General features: G+C 38.2%; 1 protein-coding gene across 2 annotated transcripts in view; it reads left to right on the top strand.

Moving 5' to 3' along the window:
- The window catches only part of IL13RA1 (interleukin 13 receptor subunit alpha 1), a 78145-nt gene extending 51712 nt beyond the window's left edge, over positions 1-26433 (top strand). The window contains exon 11 of one of the 2 annotated variants that reach the window (XM_027533674.1): positions 23963-26433. In XM_027533674.1, the coding sequence (XP_027389475.1) occupies positions 23963-24055 (93 nt within the window). In that variant the 3' untranslated portion in view covers positions 24056-26433. Of the gene's footprint in view, positions 1-21916; positions 21947-23962 lie in introns of those variants that run through there. The other variant, XM_027533675.1, reaches the window with a different exon arrangement.
- Positions 26434-26921: the final 488 nt, after the last annotated feature.

The raw sequence follows: 26921 nt of genomic DNA, 5'->3' as shown, positions 1-26921 counted from the left end.
TTTTTACTGTCATCCCTTGGTATCTGTGGGGATTGGCTTTAGGACCCCCTCAAATACCAAAATTCATGGATGTTCAAGTCCCTCATATAAAATGGTGTAGTATTTGCACATAACCTATGAATATCCTCTGGAGGACTCACTGCACTTTTACCGGTAAATGGAAAAATAGTAACAAAAATAGTAATAACAGTTCATATTTATTGAACTTTTGCTCTGTGTCAGAAACTTGTCCAAGTCTTTCCTTCATTAATTTGTCCCCCTTATGCAGTAGGTTTTATCTCCACTATACAGATGAAGAAAATGAAGTACCAGAGGGATTATGTGTAACTCATTTGAGGTTACACAGCTGCTACCTAGCAGAGCTAGGATCTCAACTAACAAGTGTTTGAGCTGGGATATGAACTCAGGCATTCTTATCCTCTGGTCCACTGTTTTCAAAAAATATATTTCTTTTTTTTTTTGACTGTACTGGGTCTTAGTTGCAGCATGTGAACGCTTAGTTGTGGCATGTGGGATCTAGTTCCATGACCAGGGATCAAACCCAGGCCCCCGGCATTGAGACTGGGGAGTCTTAGCCAATGGACCACCAAGGAAGTCCCCTCCAGTCCACGCTTTTATTTTTTATTTTTAATATAAATTTATTTATTTTAATTGGAGGCTAATTACTTTACAATATTGTACTGGTTTTGCCATACATCAACATGAATCCACCATGGGTGAACACATGTTCCTCATCCTGAACCCCCCTCCCACATCCATCCCTATACCATCCCTCTGGGTCATCCCAGTGCACCAGCCCTGAGCATCCTGTATCATGCATCCAACCTGGACTGGTGATTCATTTCACATATGATATTATACATGTTTCAATGCCATTCTCCCAAATATCCCACCCTCGCCCTCTACCACAGAGTCCAAAAGACTGTTCTTTACATCTTTGTCTCTTTTGCTGTCTCACATACAGGGTTATTGTTACCATCTTTCTAAATTCCATATATATGTGTTGGTATAATGTATTGGTGTTTTTCTTTCTGACTTATTTCACTCTGTATAATATGACTCCAATGTATTCTTTTTAATGGCTGAGTAATACTCCATTGTGTATATGTACCACTGCTTTCTTATCCATTCATCTGCTGATGGACATCTAGGTTGCTTCCATGTCCTGGCTATTATAAACAGTACTGCGATGAACATTGGGGTACACATGTCTCTTTCAATTCTGGTTTCCTCGGTGTGTATGCCCAGCAGTTGGATTGCTGGGTCGTATGGCAGTTCTATTTCCAGTTTTTAAAGGAATCTCCACACTGTTCTCCATAGTGGCTATACTAGTTTGCATTCCCACCAACAGTGTAAGAGGGTTCCCTTTTCTCCACTCCCTGTCCAGCATTTATTGCTTGTAGACTTTTGGATAGCAGCCATTCTGACTGGCGTCAAATGGTACCTCATTGTGGTTTTGATTTGCATTTCTCTGATAATGAGTGATGTTAGGCATCTTTTCATGTGTTTGTTAGCCATCTGTATGTCTTCTTGGGAGAAATGTCTGTTTAGTTCTTTGGCCCATTTTTTGATTGGGTAGTTTATTTTTCTGGAATTGACCTGCAGGACTTGCTTGTATATTTTTGAGATTAATTCTTTATTTTTGCTTTTATTTCCGATATTCTGGGAGGTGGGTCATAGAGGATCCTGCTATGATTTATGTCAGAGAATGTTTTGCCTATGTTCTCTTCTAGGAGTTTTATAGTTTCTGGTCTTACGTTTAGATCTTTAATCCATTTTATTTTTATGTATGGTGTTAGAAAATGTTCTAGTTTCATTCTTTTACAAGTGGTTGACCACTTTTCCCAGCACCACTTGTTAAAGAGATTGTCTTTTCTCCATTGTATATTCTTGCCTCCTTTGTCAAAGATAAGGTGTCCATAGGTGCTTGGATTTATCTCTGGGCTTTCTATTTTGTTCCATTGATCTATATTTCTGTCTTTGTGCCAGTACCATACTGTCTTGATGACTGTGGCTTTGTAGTAGAGCCTGAAGTCAGGCAGGTTGATTCCTCCAGTTCCATTCTTCTTTCTCAAGATTGCTTTGGCTATTTGAGGTTTTTTGTATTTCCATACAAATTGTGGAATTATTTGTTCTAGCTCTGTGAAAAATACCGTTGGTAGCTTGATAGGGCGGAGAAGGCAATAGCACCCCACTCCAGTAATCTTGCCTGGAAAATCCCATGGACGGAGGAGCCTGGTGGGCTGCAGTCCATGGGGTCACTAAGAGTCGGACACGACTGAGCGACTTCACTTTCACTTTTCACTTTCATGCATTGGAGAAGGAAATGGCAACCCACTCCAGTGTTCTTGCCTGGAGAATCCCAGGGATGGGGGAGCCTGGTGGGCTGCCGTCTATGGGGTCACACAGAGTCGGACATGACTGAAGCGACTTAGCAGCAGCAGCAGCAGCTTGACAGGGATTGCATTGAATCTATAGATTGTTTTGGGTAGTATACTCATTTTCACTATATTGATTCTTCCAATCCATGAACATGGTATATTTTTCCATCTATTAGTGTACTCTTTGATTTCTTTCACCTGTGTTTTATAGTTTTCTATATATAGGTCTTTAGTTTCTTTAGGTAGATATATTCCTAAGTATTTTATTCTTTTTGTTGCAATGGTGAATGGAATTGTTTCCTTAATTTCTCTTTCTGTTTTCTCATTACTAGTGTATATGAATGCAAGGGATTTCTGTGTGTTGATTTTATATCCTGCAACTTTACTATCTTCATTGATTAGCTCTAGTAATTTTCTGGTGGAGTCTTTAGGGTTTTCTATGTAGAGGAACATGTCATCTGCAAACAGTGAGAGTTTTACTTCTTCTTTTCCAGTTTGGATTCCTTTTATTTCTTTTTCTGCTCTGATTGCTGTGGCCAAAACTTCCAAAATTATGTTGAATAATAGTGGTGGAAATCGGCACCCTGTCTTGTTCCTGACTTTAGGGGAAATGCTTTCAATATTTCACCATTGAGGATAATGTTTGCTGTGGGTTTGTCATATATAACTTTTATTATGTTGAAGTATGTTCCTTCTTTTCTTGCTTTCTGGAGAGTTTTTTTTTATCATAAATGGATGTTGAATATTGTCAAAGGCTTTCTCTGCATCTACTGAGATAATCATATGGCTTTTATTTTTCAATTTGTTAATGTGGTGTATTACATTGATTGATTTGCAGATACTGAAGAATCTTTGCATCCCTGGGATAAAGCCACTTGGTCATGATGTATGATTTTTTAATGTGTTGTTGGATTCTGATTGATAGAATTTTGTTAAGGATTTTTTCATCTATGTTCATCAGTGATATTGGACTGTAGTTTTCTTTTTTTGTGGCATCTTTGTCAGGTTTTGGTATTAGGGTGATGGTGGCCTCATGGAATAAGTTTGGAAGTTTACCTTCCTCTGCAATTTTCTTGAAGAGTTTGAGTAGGATAGGTGTTAGCTGTTCTCTAAATTTTTGGTAGAATTCAGCTGTGAAGCTGTCTGGTCCTGGGCTTTTGTTTGCTGGAAGATTTCTGATTAGAGTTTCAATTTCCATGCTTGTAATGGGTCTGTTAAGATTTTCTATTTCTTCCTCATTCAGTTGTGGAAAGTTGTACTTTTCTAAGAATTTGTCCATTTCTTCCAATTTGTCCATTTTATTGGCATATAATTGCTGATAGTAGTCTCTTATGATCCTTTGTATTTCTGTGTTGTGTGTTGTGATCTCTCCATTTTCATTTCTAATTTTATTGATTTGATTTTTCTCCCTTTGTTTTTTGATGAGTCTGGCTAATGGTTTGTCAATTTTATTTGTCTTCTCAAAGAACCAGCTTTTGGTTTTGTTGATTTTTGCTATGGTCTCTTTTGTTTCTTTTGCATTTATTTCTGCCCAAATTTTTAAGATTTTTTTCCTTCTACTAGCCCTGGGGTTCTTCATTTCTTCCTTTTCTAGTTGCTTTAGGTGTAGAGTTAGGTTATTTATTTGACTTTTTTCTTGTTTCTTGAGGTATGCCTGTATTGCTATGAACCTTCCCCTTAGCACTGCTTTTACAGTATCCCACAAGTTTTGGGTTGTTGTGTTTTTCATTTTCATTTGTTTCTATGCATATTTTGATTTCTTTTTTGATTTCTTCTGTGATTTGTTGGTTATTCAGCAGCTTTTTGTTCAGCCTCCATATGTTGGAATTTTTAATAGTTTTTCTCCTGTAATTGACATCTAATCTTACTGCACTGTGGTCAGAAAAGATGCTTGAAATTATTTCAATTTTTGTGAATTTACCAAGGCTAGCTTTATGGCCCAGGATGTGATCTATCCTGGAGAAGGTTCTGTGTGCACTTGAAAAAAAGGTGAAATTCATTGTTTTTGGGTGAAATGTCCTATAGATATCAATTAGGTCTAACTGGTCTAGTGTATCGTTTAAAGTTTGTGTTTCCTTGTTAATTTTCTGTTTAGTTGATCTATCCATAGGTGTGAGTGGGGTATTAAAGTCTCCCACTGTTATTGTGTTATTGTTCATTTCTCCTTTCATACTTGTTAGTATTTGTCTTACATATTGCAGTGCTCCTATGTTGGGTGCATATATATTTATAATTGTTATATCTTCTTCTTGGAGTGGTCCTTTGATCATTATGTAGTGTCCTTCTTTGTCTTTTTCCACAGCCTTTGTTTTAAAATCTCTTTTATCTGATATGAGTATTGCTACTCCTGCTTTCTTTTGGTCTCTATTTGCGTGGAATATCTTTTTCCAGCCCTTCACTTTCAGTCTGTATGTGTCCCTTGTTTTGAGGTGAGTCTCTTGTAGACAATATATATAGGGGTCTTTTTTTTTTTTTATAGGGGTCTTGTATTTGTATCCATTCAGCCAGTCTTTGTCTTTTGGTTGGGGCATTCAACCCATTCACATTTAAGGTAATTATTGATAAGTATGATCCCATTGCCATTTACTTTATTGTTTTGGGTTAGAGTTTATACACCCTTTTTGTGTTTGCTGTCTAGAGAAGATTCTTTAGCATTTGTTGGAGAGCTGGTTTAGTGGTGCTGAATTCTCTCAGCTTTTGCTTGTCTGTAAAGCTTTTGATTTCTCCTTCATATTTGAATGAGATCCTTGCTGGGGACAGTAATCTGGGCTGTAGGTTATTTTCTTTCATCACTTTAAGTATGTCCTGCTATTCCCTGCTGGCCTGAAGAGTTTCTATTGAAAGATCAGCTGTTATCTTTATGGGGATCCCCTTGTGTGTTATTTGTTGTTTTTCCCTTACTGCTTTTAATATTTGTTCTTTGTGTTTGATCTTTGTTAATTTGATTAATATGTGTCTTGGGGTGTTTTGCCTTGGGCTTATCCTGTTTGGGACTCTCTGCATCCCAAACAGGGAAGTTTTCAACTATTATCTCCTCAAGTATTTTCTCATGGTCTTTCTTTTTGTCTTCTTCTTCTGGGACTCCTATGATTCAAATGTTGGGGCATTTAACATTGTCCCAGAGGTCTCTGAGATTGTCCTCATTTCTTTTTTTTTTTTTTTTTTAATTTTAAATTTTTAATTTTATTTTTAAACTTTACATAATTGTATCAGTTTTGCCAAATATCAAAATGAATCCACCACAGTTATACATGTGTTCCCCATCCTGAACCCTCCTCCCTCCTCCCTCCCCATACCATCCCTCTGGGTCATCCCAGTGCACTAGCCCCAAGCATCCAGTATCGTGCATCGAACCTGGACTGGCATCTCGTTTCATACATGATATTTTACATGTTTCAGTGCCATTCTCCTATATCTTCCCACCCTCTCCCTCTCCCACAGAGTCCATAAGACTGTTCTATACATCAGTGTTTCTTTTGCTGTCTCATACACAGGGTTATTGTTACCATCTTTCTAAATTCCATATATATGCGTTAGTATACTGTATTGGTGTTTTTCCTTCTGGCTTACTTCACTCTGTATAATAGGCTCCGGTTTCATCCACCTCATTAGAACTGATTCAAATGTATTCTTTTTAATGGCTGAGTAATACTCCATTGTGTATATGTACCATAGCTTTCTTATCCATTCATCTGCTGATGGATATCTAGGTTGCTTCCATGTCCTGGCTATTAGAAACAGTGCTGCGATGAACATTGGGGTACATGTGTCTCTTTCCCTTCTGGTTTCCTCAGTGTGTATGCCCAGCAGTGGGATTGCTGGATCATAAGGCAGTTCTATTTCCAGTTTTTTAAGGAATCTCCACACTGTTCTCCATAGTGGCTGTACTAGTTTGCATTCCCACCAACAGTGTAAGAGGATTCCCTTTTCTCCACTCCCTCTCCAGCATTTATTATTTGTAGACTTTTGGATCGCAGCCATTCTGACTGCTGTGAAATGGTACCTCATAGTGGTTTTGATTTGCATTTCTCTGATAATGAGTGATGTTGAGCATCTTTTCATGTGTTTGTGAGCCATCTGTATGTCTTCTTTGGGGAAATGTCTATTTAGTTCTTTGGCCCATTTTTTGATTGGGTCATTTATTTTTCTGGAGTTGAGCTGTAGGAGTTGCTTGTATATTTTTGAGATTAGTTGTTTGTCAGTTGCTTCATTTGCTATTATTTTCTCCCATTCTGAAGGCTGTCTTTTCACCTTGCTAATAGTTTCCTTTGATGTGCAGAAGCTTTTAAGTTTAATTAGGTCCCATTTGTTTATTTTTGCTTTTATTTCCAGTATTCTGGGAGGTGGGTCATAGAGGATCCTTCTGTGATGTATGTCAGAGAGTGTTTTGCCTATGTTCTCCTCTAGGAGTTTTACAGTTTCTGGTCTTATGTTTAGATCTTTAATCCATTTTGAGTTTATTTTTGTGTATGGTGTTAGAAAGTGTTCTAGTTTCATTCTTTTACAAGTGGTTGACCAGATTTCCCAGCACCACTTGTTAAAGAGATTGTCTTTAATCCATTGTATATTCTTGCCTCCTTTGTCAAAGATAAAGTGTCCATATGTGCGTGGATTTATCTCTGGGCTTTCTATTTTGTTCCATTGATCTATATTTCTGTCTTTGTGCCAGTACCGTACTGTCTTGATAACTGTGGCTTTGTAATAGAGCCTGATGTCAGGTAGGTTGATTCCTCCAGTCCCATTCTTCTTTCTCAGGATTGCTTTGGCTATTTGAGGTTCTTTGTATTTCCATACAAATTGTGAAATTATTTGTTCTAGCTCTGTGAAGAATACTGTTGGTAGCTTGATAGGGATTGCATTGAATCTATAAATTGCTTTGGGTAGTATACTCATTTTCACTATATTGATTCTTCCAATCCATGAGCATGGTATATTTCTCCATCTATTAGTGTCCTCTTTGATTTCTTTCACCAGTGTTTTATAGTTTTCTATATATAAGTCTTTAGTTTCTTTAGGTAGATATATTCCTAAGTATTTTATTCTTTCCGTTGCAATGGTGAATGGAATTGTTTCCTTAATTTCTCTTTCTGTTTTCTCATTATTAGTGTATAGGAATGCAAGGGATTTCTGTGTGTCGATTTTATATCCTGCAACTTTACTATAGTCATTGATTAGTTCTAGTAATTTTCTGGTGGAGTCTTTAGGGTTTTCTATGTAGAGGATCATGTCATCTGCAAACAGTGAGAGTTTTACTTCTTCTTTTCCAATTTGGATTCCTTTTATTTCTTTTTCTGCTCTGATTGCTGTGGCCAAAACTTCCAAAACTATGTTGAATAGTAATGGTGAAAGTGGGCACCCTTGTCTTGTTCCTGACTTTACAGGAAATGCTTTCAATTTTTCACCATTGAGGATAATGTTTGCTGTGGGTTTGTCATATATAGCTTTTATTATGTTGAGGTATGTTCCTTCTATTCCTGCTTTCTGGAGAGTTTTTATTATAAATGGATGTTGAATTTTGTCAAAGGCTTTCTCTGTATCTATTGAGATAATCATATGGTTTTTGTTTATCAATTTGTTAATGTGGTGTATTACATTGATTGATTTGCGGATATTGAAGAATGCTTGCATCCCTGGGATAAAGCCCACTTGGTCATGGTGTATGATCTTTTTAATGTGTTGTTGGATTCTGATTGATAGAATTTTTTTAAGGATTTTTTCATCTATGTTCATCAGTGATATTGGACTGTAGTTTTCTTTTTTTGTGGCATCTTTGTCAGGTTTTGGTATTAGGGTGATGGTGGCCTCATAGAATGAGTTTGGAAGTTTACCTTCCTCTGCAATTTTCTGGAAGAGTTTGAGCAGGATAGGTGTTAGCTCTTCTCTAAATTTTTGGTAGAATTCAGCTGTGAAGCCGTCTGGACCTGGGCTTTTGTTTGCTGGAAGATTTTCGATTACAGTTTCAATTTCCGTGCTTGTGATGGGTCTGTTAAGATTTTCTATTTCTTCCTCATTCAGTTGTGGAAAGTTGTACTTTTCTAAGAATTTGTCCATTTCTTCCACGTTGTCCATTTTATTGGCATATAATTGTTGATAGTAATCTCTTATGATCCTTTGTATTTCTGTGTTGTCTGTTGTGATCTCTCCATTTTCATTTCTAATTTTATTGATTTGATTTTTCTCCCTTTGTTTCTTGATGAGTCTGGCTAATGGTTTGTCAGTTTTATTTATCCTTTCAAAGAACCAGCTTTTGGTTTTGTTGATTTTTGCTATGGTCTCTTTTGTTTCTTTTGCATTTATTTCTGCTCTAATTTTTAAGATTTATTTCCTTCTACTAACCCTGGGGTTCTTCATTTCTTCCTTTTCTAGTTGCTTTAGGTGTAGAGTTAGGTTATTTATTTGACTTTTTTCTTGTTTCTTGAGGTGTGCCTGTATTGCTATGAACTTTCCCCTTAGGACTGCTTTTACCGTGTCCCACAGGTTTTGGGTTGTTGTGTTTTCATTTTCATTCGTTTCTATGCAAATTTTGATTTCTTTTTTGATTTCTTCTGTGATTTGTTGGTTATTCAGCAGCGTGTTGTTCAGCCTCCAGATGTTGGAATTTTTAATAGTTTTTCTCCTGTAATTGAGATCTAATCTTACTGCATTGTGGTCAGAAAAGATGCTTGGAATGATTTCAATTTTTTTGAATTTACCAAGGCTAGCTTTATGGCCCAGGATGTGATCTATCCTGGAGAAGGTTCTGTGTGCACTTGAAAAAAAGGTGAAATTCATTGTTTTGGGATGAAATGTCCTATAGATATCAATTAGGTCTAACTGGTCTATTGTATCATTTAAAGTTTGTGTTTCCTTGTTAATTTTCTGTTTAGTTGATCTATCCATAGGTGTGTGTTCTCATTTCTTTTAATTCATTTTTTTTTTCCTCTCTGATTCATTTATTTCTACCATTCTATCTTCTACCTCACTAATCCTATCTTCTGCCTCCATTATTCTACTATTTGTTCCCTCCAGAGTGTTTTTGATCTCATTTATTGCATTATTCATTATATATTGACTCTTTTTTATTTCTTCTAGGTCCTTGTTAAACCTTTCTTGCATCTTCTCTATCCTTGTCTCCAGGCTATTTATCTGTGATTCCATTTTGGTTTCAAGATTTTGGATCATTTTCACTATCATTATTCAGAATTCTTTATCAGATAGATTCCCTATCTGATATTCCTCTTTTGTTTGGTTTGGTGGGCATTTATCCTGTTCTTTTACCTGCTGGGTATTCCTCTGTCTCTTCATCTTGTTTATATTGCTGTGTTTGGAGTGGCCTTTCTGTATTCTGGCAGTTTGTGGAGTTCACTTTATTGTGAAGTTTCTTGGCTGTGGGTGGGGTTGTACGGCTGGCTTATCAAGGTTTCCTGGTTAGGGAAGCTTGTGTTGGTGTTCTGGTGGGTGGAGCTGGATTTCCTCTCTCTGGAGTGCAATGAAGTGTCCAGTAATGAGTTATGAGATGTCAATGGGTTTGGAGTGACTTTGGGCAGCCTGTATACTGAAGCTCAGGGCTATGTTCCTGTGTTGCTGGAGAATTTGTGTGGTATGTCTTGCTCTGGAACTTGATGGCCCTTGGGTGGTGCTTGGTTTCAGTGTAGGTATGGAGGCATTTGATGAGCTCCTGTCGATTAATGCTCCCTAGAGTCAGGAGTTCTCTGGTGTTCTCAGGATTTGGACTTAAGCCTCCTGCTTCTGGTTTTCACTCTTATTTTTACAGTAGCCTCAAGACTTCTCCATCTATACAACACTGTTGATAAAACATCTAGGTTAAAGATGAAAAGTTTCTCCACAGTGAGGGACACCCAGAGAGGTTCACAGAGTTACATGGAGAAGAGAAGAGAAGAGGGAGGAAGGAGATAGAGGTGACCAGAATGAGATGAGGTGGAATCAAAAGAGGAGAGAGCAAGCTAGCCAGTAATCACTTCCTTATGTGCATTCCACAGTCTGGATCACTCAGGGATGTTCAAGGAGTTCTACAGAGAAGAGAAGAGGGAGGAAGGAGACAGAGGTGGCCAGGAGGATAAAGGGGGGAATCAAAAGGAGAGAGACAGATCCAGCCAGTAATCAGTTACCTAAGTGTTCTCCACCGTCTGGAACACACAAAGAGATTCACAGAGTTGGGTAGAGAACAGAAGGGGGAGGGAGGAGATAGAGCCGACCTAGTGGAGAAAAAGGAGGATCCAAAGGGGAGAGAGCAGTCAAGCCAGTAATCTCGCTCCCAAGTAAAAATGGGTACTGAAGACTGGGTTCTTAAAGGTACAAAACTGAGAATAAATACCAAAAAGCAAAGATTAAAAATCTAGAGTAGAGGTTGGAATTTCAAGAATACAATATTAAAGAAAAAGAAAAAAAAAGTCACAAACATTATAAAATATATACATAAGTTTGCTTTTAAAAAATAGGTCTCTCTTTTTTTTTTTTTGCAAAGTAATAGTAGGTTATAAAAATGAAAATTAAAGGAGTAATAGAGGACTTAAAAATAGAACAATTTTTTAAAAAAATTAAAGAATGATAGTAAAAATATATCTAGGACTTTCTCTGGTGGTGTTGTGGGCAGTGTGGGGTCAGTTTATTTTCGGGTAGTTCCTTGATCTGGCTTATATTTCTCAAGATCTATAGGCCCCTTCCTATGTAGTTTGGTGCCTACTACAGGATCTTAATCTATTGCACCTGTTACTTCCAAGGAGGTTCCCTCCATTTTAGCTTCTTCTGTTTGCTGATCTCTTCAGTGTCTAATTTCTGCCCTGGCACAAGGGGGCGGTGGTGGACACTTTTTTAGGCTCACTTGTTCAGTCATGCTGTGGAGAGGGAAGGACGCTGCAAAAAAATAACACTGGCATGTGCTTGCAGTATCTCGGCCACATTGGGTTTGCCCCCGCTCACGGCGTGTGTGCTTTCCCTGTCTACACTGCTTAGGCTCTAGGTTGCTTTGCCAGGAACTGTCTGAGGCCAGCCCCAGCTTGTATGCACTTCCCAGGTCTAAGCCACACAGGTTCAGGTACTCGGGTAGTCCTCAGAGACACAGACTCAGTTGGGCCTGTGTTTTGTGCCCTTCCCAGGTCCGAGCAGCTCAGGTGACCAGGTATTTGGTGAGTGCGGTAGCTGAACTTATCGCCTCCCCCATCCCTGCCTCTTGGTTTTCTGGGTATACAACCAGTGCACCTTCTCAGGCAGATGTTGACCGTCCAGAATCCCAAGAAGTCTTGGTTAGCAACGAAGCCTGCTTGCAGTTTGGTAGATAATGCCTCTCTGGGGCTGCATTTGCCCCCTTCCGGCTCTGGCTACCCTCGTCTGCCTGGCACCGGAGGGGGATTGCTGGTCTGCAGCCGGCTAGCTCTGCTCAGTCCTTTGTTCTGTGAGCCGGCCTGGTGGTGTCTCAGGTTAGGGCTTTTCACGTGGTAGTTATCCCACAGTCTGGTTTTCTATCCCAAGTTAGTTCCCTCAGATTGTCCTCAGGGCCTTCAGGCCCAGTCCTTACTCTAAGCAATGCAGCCCAAGCCTCCCTGCCCAGCCCCTGCTTGCTCGTGGTGAATGCAGGCATCTGTGCTGCTTCTCCGCTGGGGCAGTTACTGTTGGGCATGTAATCTGTGGGGTTTAATTATTTATTTATTTTTCCTCCCAATTATGTTGCCCTCTATGGTTCTAATGCTCGCCACAGACTAGGCAGTGAGAGTGTTTCCTGGTATTTGGAAACCTCTCTTTTTTAAGACTTCTTTCCCAGGGCAGAGCTCCGTCCCTACCTCTTTTGTCTCTCTCTTTATCTTTTATATTTTTTCCTACCTCCTTTCAAAGACAATGGGCTGCTTTTCTGGGTGCCTGATGTCCTCTGCCAGCATTCAGAAGTTGTTTTGTGGAATTTTCTCAGCATTCAAATGTTCTTTTGATGAACTTGTGGGGGAGAAAGTGGTCTCCCCATCCTATTCCTCCACCATCTTAGGACCGCCCAGTCAATGCTTTTAACAAATCATAGTATATAACATGTTTTAATAAAATGCTCACATCTTTATTTGAATTTAACAGAAGAGAAAGAAACAGGTGGATCTGAAGGAATTTCTGAACTTTTGACAAAGCTATAAAATAATTTTTAATGATTATCAAATATAGCAAATTTTCCATATGTTCTTCCCATTATCTCCCCATTCTTGAAGTTGTCCAGTATCTACATGTCCAATGCATAAGGTCATTATGTACTATATTTTCTCCATTATAGCCCTTTTTAGTCTTAATTCTGTATGGTATGTATTTGATGCTAACTCCCATTCTTTCTGTTGATGTCATTCCAGTAATTTTGGTTTTATGAAGCACCAAAAGTTTTCTCAGGATTCATGAGACCAACATTTCCTGAATTATTTACACACTGATGGAGTTTCCTTCATTAATAATTGAAAGTCATTTTAGCTAGATATAAAATCCTTGGCTTACATGTTCTTGCCTTGGGTGTCTTAAATATGTCATCCATTTTCTTCTGGCATAAATGTTGTCAAAGTCTACTGACAATTTTCTCTGTATTGAAACACTTGGTCTTTTTTGCCTGGTTGTCAAAAGACTTCTTTCCTTCAAGTCTAATAATGTTATTAGGATATGTCTTGGTGTTAGTCATTCTGGGTTGATTTTCCAAGGTATATAGTGTGCCTTTTCAGTATGTAGTTTCAAATCATTTTTTTAAATTTCAGTAAAAATTTCTTTGCTTATAAACTTTGTTATTCTGTCCCCTTATTTTATTTGCCTGTCTTCTATGTTTGTCACATCCTTTTGATAACTTTCTTTTTGATTATTTTAATCTCATTTCTTTTTGATTTAAAAGAAATCTTATTTAATTAATTCTTTTGATTTAAAAGAAATTTTCATTGTCTGTTTCTCTTAAGGTATTATCTGTTGTGTTTATTTGCCCATGTTTCCTCTAGCTAGTCTTCATTTCTGAAATGATTATTTTCTTTTACTTCTAACTGTTTATTGGGTTTTACCATATAATTTCTCTGTTGCTCTTATTTTGAATTTTTATATTTTTTGATATCATGTACATTTTCCCATATCACATAACTTTTTCTTAATATCTTTTCACTAGTTTTAAAACATTAGATTATAATTTTCATCTATTTTTTGGTGGACATCTTTCTGGCCTGCTTTAATTCTGTAACAATATTATTCTGTTGCTTATTTTTACATGAAAGTAGTTTCCCTGAAGTTTTAGAAGGAGGCTTGATTTAGGATAGTTTTTTTTTTTTTTCCCTAATTTCACAGCAATAGAGTTCCATCTTCTATTATTTTTGCCAATTTAATTATAGTAAATTCCTTTCTGAAATCTGACTCTGCCTGTTCACCTCCTCTACTTTTATCTGGACTCTGTAATTTGTGTCTCCTGGCTCTATCCTAGCCAGTGTGGAGTCTGTTTCCATCAGTTTCTCTTCAGGGTAGACTTGGCCCAGGAAGGGAGCTTTGGGTGGTTTTGAGAGTTCAAAGGGCCCAGGTGGCTCCCAGGCTGTCCCATGGTCTCCTTGCATTTGGTCACTCTTGGACAATGCAGACTCCTACCAGACTCACTCACTTCATACATCAGCTTGCTGACATTACAGTGAGTTGTCTTAGAGTCCTGACATCTACCAGAGGCCCTGCTGATTCTGTCTCCAGACTCTCCTGTAACTAATACGATCCTGCTCTTCTAGCATCTCTAATTTGGCCACCCAGTCATATTTCAGGGTTCATTGGAGCATCACTTTGATCTGGTATTATTGCAGACTATGTCTGTGGATTTTAGCTTTGCCTTCCTACTTAGCATGTGGACTTACCTTTCCTGCTTGTGCTTTTTATTGTGGCATTTGGGGAAACAGAAGAACTATGCTGCCTTGAAATATATACATTACCATGTGTAAAACAGATAGCTAGTGGAAAGTTGCTAGATAACACAGGAAGCTCAGCCTGGTGCTCTGTGAGGACCTAGAAGGTAGAAGAGTGGGCAGGATAGAAGGGTGTGGTGGGAGGAGAGAGACTCAAGAGAGAGGGGATATGTATATACTTATAGCTGATTCATGCTGTCATAACGGCAAAAACCAATATAACATTGTAAAGCAATTATCCTTCAATTAAAAAAAAAAAATTATGCTGCCATCCATGACCTTCCTCATAGGATTTCTCTGTAAACTACAGACTGTGGGCCAACTCCTGTCTGCCAGTTGTTTGCATATAGGCTGAAAACTGCAAATGGTGTGTATACTTTTAAGTAGTTGAAAAAATCTAAAGAAGAAAATTATATGAAATTCAAATTTCAGTGTCCATAAAGGTCAGTTGGAACACAGCCATGCCTATTCATCTGTATATGGCTGCTTTCATGCTACAGCAGCAAAGTGTCAATATCATGATGCACTTGATACTATTATTGGCCATTTAGATTAATCTAAATTTTATTATTATAGGCATCATTTCACAGCTAATATTAACATATATATTTCATTACTTTCTTGGGATAAATTGTTACAGTTAAGATTGCCAGATGAAAGGAGATTATATTCATTTTAAACTCTTGAATTGCCATTGACAAATTGTCATCCAGAAAGGATATACAAGTTAAATATCTATTAATATTAAGGATACTGCTTAAATAAATTATAGTGTAGTCATACAATGAAATATTATACAGAGGTTCAAGAAAATGGGGTAGGTCTATTTTACTGATGTATAAAAATATATAATATATGCTGTCTCATTAAACACTCTGGTTCAATATCTAGGGTATGATTCCTTCATATTAAGGAAATGGTGGCATTAGAATACACATACTTAAGATGAGAACTTTAAGGATTAACTCTCAACAACTTTTATATATAACATATGTGTTAATTATCATGTTGTACATTGCATGCCTAATAATTTGTTTATAACTGGAAGTTTGTACCTTTAGACAGCCTTCATCCAACTCCCCTTCCCCCCTAACTTCACCTCTGATAGCCACAAATCTGATCTCTTTTTATGTGAGTTTGTTTGTTCATTTTTTTTTTAATTTTATTTTATTTTTTAACTTTACAATATTGTATTGGTTTTGCCAAATATCGAAATGAATCCACCACAGGTATACATGTGTTCCCCATCCTGAACCCTCCTCCCTCCTCCCTCCCCGTACCATCCCTCTGGGTCATCCCAGTGCACCAGACCCAAGCATCCAGTATCGTGCATCGAACCTGGACTGGTGACTCATTTCATACATGATATTAGACAGCAAAAGAGACACTGAGGTATAGAACAGTCTTATGGACTCTGTGGGAGAGGGAGAGGGTGGGAAGATTTGGGAGAATGGCATTGAAACATGTATTCCTAGATATTTAATTCTTTTTGTTGCAATGGTGAATGGGATTGATTCCTTAATTTCTCTTTCAGAATATTCATTGTTAGTATATAGAAATGCAAGTGATTTCTGTGTATTGATTTTGTATCCTGAAACTTTGCGAAAATCACTGATTAGCTCTTGTAATTTCCTGATACTATCTTTAGGGTTCTATGTACAGTATCATGTCAGCTGCAAACAATGAGAACTTTACTTCTTTCCTGATCTGGATTCCTTTTATTTCTTTTTCTTCTCTGATTGCTATAGCTAGGATTTCCAGAACTATGTTGAATAATAATGGTGAAACTGGACACTCTTGTCTTGTTCCTGATCATAGGGGGAATGCTTTCAGTTTTCCACCATTGAGAATAATGTTTGCTGTAGGCTTATCATATATTGCCTTTGCTATGTTGAGGTAGGTTCCTTCTGTGCCCATTTTTTGAAGAGTTTTAATCACAAATGGGTGCTGAATTTTGTCAAAGGCTTTTTCTGTATCTATTGAGATGATCAGGTGGTTTTTATCTTTCAGTTTGTTAATATGGTGTATCACATTGATTTGCAAATATTGAAGAATCCTTGAATTCCTGGAATAAACCCAACTTGATCGTGGTGTATGAGCTTTGATGTGTTGCTGCATTCTGTTTGATAAAATTTTGTTGAGGATTTTTGCATCTATGTTCATCAGTGTTATTGGCCTGTAGTTTTCTTTTTTGGTGTTGTCTTTGTCTGGTTTTGGTATCAGGGTGATGGTGGCCTCATAGAATGAGTTTGGAAGTGTTCCTTCCTCTGCAATTTTTTGAAAGACTTTTAGAAGGATAGGCATTAGCTCTTCTCTAAATGTTTGATAGAATTCTCCTGTGAAGCCATCAGGTCCTGGGCTTTTGTTTTTTTTGGGAGATTTTTTTTTATCACACTTTCAATTTCAGTGCTTGTAATTGGGTTGTTCATAATTTCTATTTCTTCCTGGTTCAGTATTGGAAGATTGAACTTTTCTAAGAATTGGTCCATTTCTTCCAGGCTATCCATTTTATTGCCATATAGTTGTTCATAATAGTCTCTTATAATTATAATTCTTTGTATTTCTGCATTGTCTGTTGTAACCTCTCCTTTTTCGTTTCTAATTTTGTTGATTTGATGCTTTTCTCTTTTTTTCTTGATGAGTCTGGCTAAAGGCTTGTTAATTTTGTCTTCTTAAAGAAGCAGCTTTTCATTTTATTAATTTTACTATTGTTTCTTTTATTTTTCATTTATTTCTGCTCATATCTTTATGATTTCTTTCCTTCTACTAATTTTGGTTGTTTTTTCTTTTTCCAGTTGTTTTAGGTGTAAAGTTAGGTTGTTTATTCGATGTTTTTCTTGTTTCTTGAGGTAGGATTGTATTGCTATAAACTTCCCTCTTAGAACTGCTTTTGCTGCACCCCATAGGTTTTGAGTTGTGTTTTCATTGTCATTTGTTTCTAGAAATTTTTTGATTTCCCTTTTGATTTCTTCAGTAACCTGTTGGTTATTTAGAGACATGTTGTTTAATCTCCATGTGTTTGTGTTTCTTACAGTTTCTTTCTTGTAAGAAAAAAACTTCACCTCATCTCATAGCATTGTGGTCAGAAAAGATGCTTGATACAATTTTAATTTTCTTAAATTTACTGAGGTTTCATTTGTGACCCAAGACGTGGTCTATCCTGGAGAATGTTCTATGTGTACTTGAGAAGAAGTTGTACTCTTCTGTATTTGGCTGGAATATCCTGAAGATATCAGTGAGATCTGTCTCATCTAATGAATCATTTAAGACTTGTGTTTCTTTATTAATTTTCTGTTTTGATGATCTGTCCATTGGTGTGAATGGGGTGTTAAAGTCTCCTACTATTATTGTGTTACTGTCAATTTCTCCTTTTATGTCTGTTAGTGCTTGTCTTATGTATTGAGGTGCTCATATGTTGGGTGCATAGATATTTACAATTGTTATGTCTTCCTCTTGGATTGATCCCTTGATCATTATGTAGTGTCCTTCTTTATCTCTTGTAATATTCTTTATTTGAAAGTCTACTTTGTCTGATATGAGGATTGCTACCCCAGCTTTCTTTTGCTTTCCATTTGCATGGAATATATTTTTCCATCCTCTCACTTTCAGTCTATATGTGTCTTTAGGTCTGAAGTGGGTTTCTTGTAGACAGTATATACATGGGTCTTGTTTTTGTATCCATTCAGCCAGTCTGTGTCTTTTGGTTGGAGCATTTAATCCGTTTCCACTTAAAGTAATTATTGATATGTATGTTCCCTAATGCCATTGCCTTAATTGTTTGGGGTTTGTTTTTGTAGATCTTTTTCTTCTCTTGTATTTCCTGACTATATAAGTATCTTTAACATTTGTTGTAAAGCTGGTTTGGTGGTACTGAATTCTCTTAACTTTTGCTTGTTTGAAAAGTTTTTGATTTCTCCATCAGTTTTGAAAGAGATCCTTGCCAGGTATAGTAATATTGGTTGTAGATTTTTCCGTTTCAGTACTTTAAATATATCCTACCATTCTCTTCTGGCCTGCGGAGTTTCTGCTGAAAGATCAGCTATTAAATGTATGGGGCTTGCCTTGTGTGTTACTTGTTGCTTCTCCCTTGCTGCTTTTAATATTCTTTCTTTGTGTTCAATCTTTGTTAGTTTGATTAGTGTATGTCTTGGCATGTTTCTCCTTGGGTTTATCCTGTATGGGACTCTTTGTGCCTCTTGGACTTGATTGACTATTTCCTTTTCCATGTTGAGGAAATTTTCAACTATAATCTCTTCAAAACTGTTCTCATACCCTTTCTTTTTCTCTTCTTCTTCTGGGACCCCTATAATTCAAATGTTCGTGCATTTGATATTGTTCCAGAGGACTCTGAGACTATCCTCAATTCTTGTTACTTTATTCTTCTCTTCAGCAGTTATTTCCACCATTTTATCTTCCAGATCACTGATTCATTTTTCTGCTTCAGATATTCTACTATTGATTCCTTCTGGAGTTTTTTTATTTTCAGTAATTGTGTTGTTTGTCTCTGTACATTTATTGTTTAATTCTTCTAGGTCTTTGTTAATTGATTCTTGCATTTTCTCCATTTTGTTTTCAAGGTTTTTGATCATCTTTACTATAATTATTCTGAATTCTTTAGGTGGTTTGCCTATTTCCCCCTAATTGATTTGGACTTCTGTGTTTCTAGTTTGTTCCTTCATTTGTGTAGTATTTCTCTGCCTTTTCATTATTTTTTTTTGTAAGTTATTGTGTTTAAAGTTTCCTTTTCCCAGGCTTCAGTGTTGAATTCTTTCTTCCTTTTCGTTTCTGCCCTCCTAAGTTTGGTCCAGTGGTTTGTGTGAGCTTCGTATAGGCTGAGTTTTGTGCTGAGTTTTTGTTTGTTTGTTTGTTTTTTCTCTGATGGGCAAGGCTGAGTGAGGTGGTAATCCTGTCTGCTGATGATTGGGTTTGTATTTTTGTTTTGTTTGTTATTTAGATGAGGCTACTGGTGGTTGGGTGATGCCAGGTCTTGAATTCACGTGGCTTCCTATGTGTGAGTTCTCACTATTTGATACTCCCTAGGGTTAGTTCTCTGGTAGTCTAGGGTCTTGGAGTCAGTGCTCCCAAAGGCTCAGGGCTTGATCTCTGGTCAGGAGTGAAGATTCCACAAGTGGCTTGTTATGGCATTAAGTGAGATTAAAACAAATATCCAAAATCAAGAAACCAAAAATGAACCCCAGACAAATGGCAGTTACAAAATCAGGCAAATAATAATTAAAATAATGGAATATACACACATATATATATACACCCATGAGCAAAGTCAAAAAAAGTCCAACAAAAATAAAGTACAGTAGATTGACCCAGAGAACAATGGAAATCAAAAGTTATATTTACCAGTTAAGAAAAAAACTAACTAAAGCACAAACTGGAAAACAAAACTAGTTCAAGGTACCAAGTGGGGAATAAAGCAATGAAAACAAAGCTAACAAATATGTTGAGAGGAAAGGAAAGAAAGAAAAGAAAAAAAGAATAAATATGCAGTCAAATAGAGGTAGATGAAGAAGATTCATATACATTAAAGATTAACTGCAAGGGGAAAAGAACAGTAGGAAGGGCAAACAAAAGAGTAAATTTAGAAAAATAATAATAGGTTTAAAAAATTAAAATTAAAAAAAGAGAAAAGGGAAAACTCCACAGAATTGCAAAAGCCCAATGTACAGGCAGATGTTTATAACAACAGTAAAAAATGTGACTGAGGAAAAAAAAGAAAAATATCAAAAGCTTAATTAGATTTCATAGTGCCAATAAAATCTGCAACTACAACAGAGGGTGGAAAAAAGGGGGAAAAAAAAGAAAGAAAAAGTCCAGAAGAATCTACAGAACAAGTCAAAACCTAAGAATAATAAATGTTTTTCTTGGGTCACTGCTGTCAGAGTCCTTTCCCTCTCTGGAAGTCAAAGTCCACCTCACCTCCCTAGGATGCCGTCCAACACTGTGCTGATCTCTGGACCTGCTGTGGGGGCAGCTCGTATTCTAATCTGATCCAACTACTATGTGTTCTTGCCTTCAATGTCCTCAGCTATCAGAACTAGGGCATTTTCTTTTGTGGGAGCTCTCATGACCTTTTATATATTCCATAGACAGAGTCTGCCTAGTTGATTGTGTGGATTTAATCTGCAGCTTGTACAGCTGGTGGGAAGGTTTTGGGTCTTCTTCCTTAGCCACACTGCCCCTGGGTTTCAATTGTGGTTTTACTTCTACCTCTGCATGTGGGTCTTCCATTGGGATTTGCTCCTGAGGCTGCCCTGGAGGATTTGGGTTTGCCCCTGTGAGGGCCAGGTGTGGAGGTGGTGCACCTGCTTGGCTCGCAGGGGTTCTGGCAGTACCAGGTAGTCAGGGGAGTTGGCAGCTTGGGCAGCAGGAAATATAGTGCTCGAGAAGGGTATGGCAACCAGTATTGGCCAATCTGCTCCAGCATTCTTGCCTGGAGAACCCCCCTCCCTGACAGAGAAGCCTGGCAGGCCACAGTCTATACGGTTGCAAAGACTCAGACACTACTGAAGTGACCCTGCATGCATAAATGCAAGAATTTTTTTTGCCTGTGGCAGCTCTGCCCCAGTGAGAGTTAAGCATGAAGGTGGTACAGCTGCTTGGCCTGCGGGGACCCTGGTGGCACCAAGTATGCAGGGACACGGATTGCCCCTGCCACAGAAGTTATGGCCCTATCAGAGTCTTTTTTCAAGCCCCTTTTAGCTAGTGATCAGAAGGCCTCTTTGGCCAGTCTTTCTCCATAACTCTGCTCGTTCAGGCACTTAGAGGGCTCCCTTGCCTGGGGTTCTTCTGTTGTTCAGTGTGTCAGGTACATAGAGGAACCCCCATGGCTGGGGTCTTATTCTGTAGATCAGCGCATCAGGCACTTAAAGGAGCACCCTGGGTGGGGTCCTGCTCTGTAGTTCAGTGCAGTCAGGAGTTTGATGGGCCAGCCTGTCTATTGTTCAGCTCCTGATGCTGGTATGTGGGGAGAAAGAGGCTATGGTGATGGCTCCACCCCCTATGCATGACTCAGCAGTATCATCTTGCTTCCATGGCTGCCTGGCTTTCCTCCACAGGCATTTCCCACCACAGTCTCCTCCCTCAAGTCCCCTCAGTTGGTCTCGCCCCAGTCAACAGAAGCCCTCACCCTGGGATTGCTCCACAATTCCTAAACTTTAGCTCCTGGCTGCTGCACCTTCTAGGAGACTTGCATCCCTGTCTGGGTTATGTATGGCTGTGGCAAGGAGTGTCTGATTCTCATTCCATTTAGATTGCCACAGATCAGCTGTTTCACTCTCAGCCTTAAATGTGTCTCCTCTGACTCAGATGATTGCCCACCGAGGGCAGGTCCAGTCCGACTCACACTCCTGTTCTTCTCCCTAATTCCTTCGTCCTACCGAGTTTTACATGGTTCTATATACTCTTTTCCTCTGGTCAGGTACTCCTGTCTGCTCTCAGCTGGTGTTCTGCATGCACTTCTGTGTCTGAAGATGTATTCCTGATGTATCCATGGAGAGAATTGTACTCCATGTCCACCTACTCCTCCACCATCTTATTCTTCCCCTTCCTTTATTTTTTATGTGTAGAAAGCTCTTTCCTACTACAGATTTATATAATTGCTCCTTAACACATTTTTCCAGGACTTACTTGATTTTTGTTTTTCACATACAGGTCTTTAATCCATAGAGGGTTTATCCATATAGGCTGTGAGGTAGGGTTTAACTTTATTTTTCAAATGTTTAGCCAGTTGTCTTAGTGCCATTTATTGGATAAACCATTACTTTAAGGTTGTATAATGTTTTTAGATTTTTTATCAGTTATCTATGCATTTTTTAAAAATTCAAGTGTGTGAAGATTTACATACCATACATTTTATTTTTATGTGTACAGTTACAAGAGTTTTAGCGAATGTATGCAATTTTGTAGCCACCACTCCAATCAAGATATAGAAAACTTCCATCATCCCTCCAAGTTCCCTCATATTCTTTTACAGTACACCCCCTTCCCTGATCGTGTACCCTTGCAACCGTTGATCTGTTTTCTATCTGTAAGTTTTTGCCGTTTCCTGAATATTATATAAATGGAATCATGATTAAAGTGAATGGGGAAAGTGTTAGTCCCTCAGTTATGTCTTACTCTTTGTGGTCGCATGGACTGTAGCCTGCCAGGCTCCTCTGTCCATGGGGTTTTCCAGGCAAGAAAACTGGAGAGGGTTGCCATTTCCTTCTCCAGGGGATCTTCCCAACCCAGGAATCAAACCTAGGTCTCCTGCATTGGCAGGCAGATTCTTTACCATTTGAGCCACCAGGGAAGCCCAAAATAATCATGCAACCCACAGATTTTTGAGTCTAGCTTCTTTCACTTAGCATGATGTTGCTGTGTTGTTGTATATCATTGCTTTTATTTGTATTGAACCATTTACTTGTTCAAGGACATCATGACTATTCCTGATTTTTGGCTTTTATGAATAAAGGTCCTATAAACATTCATGTAGAGGTCTTTGTGTGGACGTATTTTCATTTCTCTTCGGTCAGTACCTGGGAGCGAGATTTCTGGGTCATTCAGTAAGTGTATATTTTGTTCTATAAGAAACTGTCAGACTGTTTTCCATAGTGATTGTGCTATTTTACATTGCCACCAGCAATATATAAGAAGTCCAGGTACTCTGCATCCTTATCAGCACTCGGAATTGTCAGTATTTTTTTATTGTAGCCTTTCTACTAGGAGTATCACGGTTAAATATTTAGGATAATTTGGATATTTTAAGCAGTGTTTCCCAACTCATCCCTCTATATGTGCTTTAAGACTGGATGCTCCTGACTTGCTGGGTCCATCTCTAGTTGCACAACATGAGGCAGCTGAATCATCATTGTCATTTGTTTTTGGTTTTTCTTCTTTCCATTTACTTCTCTAGTCTTACAGAACCAGAAAACAGCAGAGCAGAAAGGAGCTTAGAAATAATCTAATGCAGGGATTGACAAACTTTTTCTGTAAAGAAGAAGATAGTAAATATTTTTGGTTTCACAAGCCACTGGGTCTATTACAGCAACTCAGCTCTGCTGTTGTAGCGTGAAAACAGCCATAGGTGATACAGAAACAAATGGACGTGACATTTCATCCTTTCCTCTGACTTGGAAGGAAGGAAGGCAAGGACTAGGATATTGGCTTTCACCATAAGAGACACACTTAACTTGAGTTCAAGATGTGCTTACTTTGTATGCACAATTCCCTTTTCTTGCATGAAGTTGTTAATGCAAGGTCTTTCAAAACTTTTAACTGCACTGTCTTCTAGGATATTTTGTACATTGCCATAAACCTTGATGCCTTCCTGAGCCTCTGACAGCTCTGGAGCAATGGTCAAATTTGAGCAGTAAAAAAATAGAGATAGAAACAGTTGAAGTAAGAAAAACATGTCACTCTTTCATTCTTCTACAAAAGACTTTGTTTCCAGTTTTGGAGATGTATGTCCACATAAGTTTACCTTTTGAGATAGCTATTAACAATCCCATGCTTTTCTTCTTGATAAATTCATTTAATTGTCCAAACAGATGAAGATTCTTGGGTCAAAACAAACAAACAAAAAAACCCAAAACAAAAAGGAAAACATACACTCGGGGTTCCATGAACACAAACCTAAAAATAAGCAGTTACTGCAGGTACTCAGGAAAAGAACACTGTTTAAAAAAGTCATCATGTGCTTTTTTTCTTCCCTTCCAGCACTGGAAGAAGTATGACATCTATGAGAAGCAAACCAAAGAAGAAACTGACTCTGTAGTGCTGATAGAAAGCCTGAAGAGAGCCTCTCAGTGATGGAGATAATTTATTTTAACCTTCAATGTGACCTTGTGAAGATTCATTCCGTTCTCCATTTATTATCTGGGAACTTGTTAAAGGGAAACTGAAACTACTGGACCATTTCAAAACAGGCAGCTCATAAGAGCCACAGGTTTTTCTGTTGAGTCGTGCACCGAAAAACTAAAAATAATAGGCCCTTTGGAGAAAAGAACAGAGTCATTCTTGTTGAATTTTAAAGGCAGACATCTTTTGCGAAGGCTTCACACTAGGGGGCAAAAGCTAGAAAGTGAAGATGGCAGTCGAGTTAATCTGATCAAGAATTGTGACAACTTCCTGAGGGATCTATGCCTGCTTTGAATTCTTTTTCTCAGATAATACCAACACATATTATTTGTAGGAGAACTCATTTTGGGTGCAAATGCTGAAGTCAAACTTGAGTTATAGAGAACATCTAACAAAACAGAATTGATAGAATCTGTTATCTATTGTTTGGGATCCCACTGAGTTGGGGCTACGGCTATTAAAACTCTTTAATAGTATGGAACCTTCATCCCCTCCAGCAGCATTTTTCTCTGCTTTGAAAGGCCCAGGCATCCGTGTCAGCCAGCTGTGACTACAGAAAAAGCAGAGGCAGCTTCTTTACTGAGAACTTTTGAAGCCATTGCAGGCTTTTAATGGCAGTGGAGGCAGAACAACTTATTGACTATTAGAGTTTGAAGGACACAGTTTCTAATGATGAATTTCTTCTTCACCACTGCTATTCAGATCAAGTATTTAGCACACGTCCGGATTGTATTGGGCCTCCAGCTGTGAAGCGCTGACTCCCTCAAAGAATTCACAGTCTAGTTGGGGCTCGATCAGTTTTTTCTCCCCACTAGTCATTTTCCAGACGTTTCAGCTCCCCACTCCCCACCCCGATTTCCCCTTTTGCATTCTCCCTCTGTGTATTCTTTCACCTCTCATTAGCAATTAGAATATAAATCTGCTCACAGCACCTAGAGGAGCAGGGAGTAATTTGCATCTCAGGACAAGTGTGAGTAGATTGAGAAACAATGACTAATTCTCGCATCTTTTTTAACTTCTATGTGAGTCTGCATTTATTTGAAGGTTTTCAGCATTTACTGTTTATGCATTTTCTACACAGAAAAGAAGTATTCTCTTCACTTAGAACTTTGATATTTGCTTGAGAAAAAAAGAATAGTTATATCTTTCTCTTTTCCCTTACTCCCCCAAATGGTTATTAGCAGGCTTCATTTCTAATACTGATAGCCAGCCATCCCAGGCTCCAACGTTAGTCCTTTGTGGGGTTTTTTTGTTTGTTTGTTTGTTTTTTGCCTATGTTAGGGCTCCATCCTCACCCATCCCCACAACATATTCATATGTGTATGTATATATATATATTCCCTCTATTTCTACTTCCTCTATATTCAGAGTATGGAAATGAGAAGTCCCCCTCCTCACATAGACTCAGATTACTGGTAGGAATTTGAGAACTCTATGTCACAAGTTCTCCAAACATTCATTCATTCATATTAATAAGATAGTGCTAGTTCCAATTCCTGCTCTTAGGGGGAAGGGAGATAAGACATCCCTACTCTTTACAGGTTTGGGCAAAAGTGGCAATGTCCTTGCACCACAGTGGAGGAGAAAATTAGGGATCATGGCAATGGCAGATGTCAAGATGTTTCCTCCCTGCACTTCTATATTTGAGGTCAGGTTGAGGCTGGAAGACAGGCATGGATGTTCCATTCTGCCCTACTGTTCTCTAGAAAGAATATTTGGTTTTCCTGTGTAGGGAAGAGATTATTATTTCCTAGCCAGATCTTATACTTCCAGAAAACACAACACCTAAATGCCTCACCCAAAGCCATTTTTCCTGTCGTCCTACTTAGATGGCAGTGGTGGGGGATGCTCTAATATTCTGATGATCTAAGGAACTACTGATGCCAGACAGTCCTGCAGCCTGGGAGTGGGAAAATTGTGTTTTGTTTCCATCTTGCTCTTTTAGTAGCAAAATAGTTGGGGGAAAAAATGGGGTGGTGAATTATGAAAGTGCCTATGGCTGTTTTATAATTCCTGAAAAGTGATCCCCAGGTCTTGAGAGCAATTGGATACTTTAATACATCAGCTTAATTCCCACTACCTATAGGAAACTAGTAGATTTATGTACTATTTGATGTCTAACCTATATTTTTTTTTCTCCACATAGCTAAGTAAACCCACTGTAAAAATGGTCATTCTTATTCTTTCATTCAGATAAGTCTTTTCCTCATCTGGCACAGAAGGGATACATGAAACTATGTTAACATTTTTGGTAATGCCTTCAACTGGGGATCATTTTAACTTCTTGCAGAAAAGCTTGAGTAAAATAAATATTGTTTTTTTGTATGTCACCCAAATGTTTTCCTTTTGTCTTATTTTGAAGAAAGTGTTATGAGGAGTAGGTGGCAGGAAAAAAAATGGAGTTAAAAGAATGTAAGTTGGGAAAAAATTCCAAGACTGCTAATTTATCTTACAACCATTTATCATGAGCTTCTCTGCTGTTCTTGGCATGCCTGGGTTTTCTGATAAAGGTGTGCATGTGGTTTAATATTAGCACAGCCTTTGCAAACAGTACCTAAAGGGACATAAGTGTTTGATAAATCATGGTTCTAACAAGGGAAATGGGGAACTGGTCCTTTCTGATTTTAAGCTTCCAGTAGAGAACAGTGTGGGCTTCCCTGCTAGCTCAGCTAGTAAAGAATCTGCCTGCAATGCAGGAGACCCTGGTTTGATTCCTGTGTCAGGAAGTTCCCTTGGAGAATGGATAGGCTACCCATTCCAGTATTCTCAGGCCTCCCTGGTGGCTCAAACGTTAAAGAATCTGCCTGCAATGTGGGAG

The sequence above is a fragment of the Bos indicus x Bos taurus genome, chromosome X, assembly GCF_003369695.1.
Source record: "Bos indicus x Bos taurus breed Angus x Brahman F1 hybrid chromosome X, Bos_hybrid_MaternalHap_v2.0, whole genome shotgun sequence".
Taxonomy (NCBI): Eukaryota; Metazoa; Chordata; class Mammalia; order Artiodactyla; family Bovidae; genus Bos; species Bos indicus x Bos taurus.
Note: the sequence above shows the minus strand (reverse complement) of the source record. Positions and strands in the feature narration are given on the sequence as shown.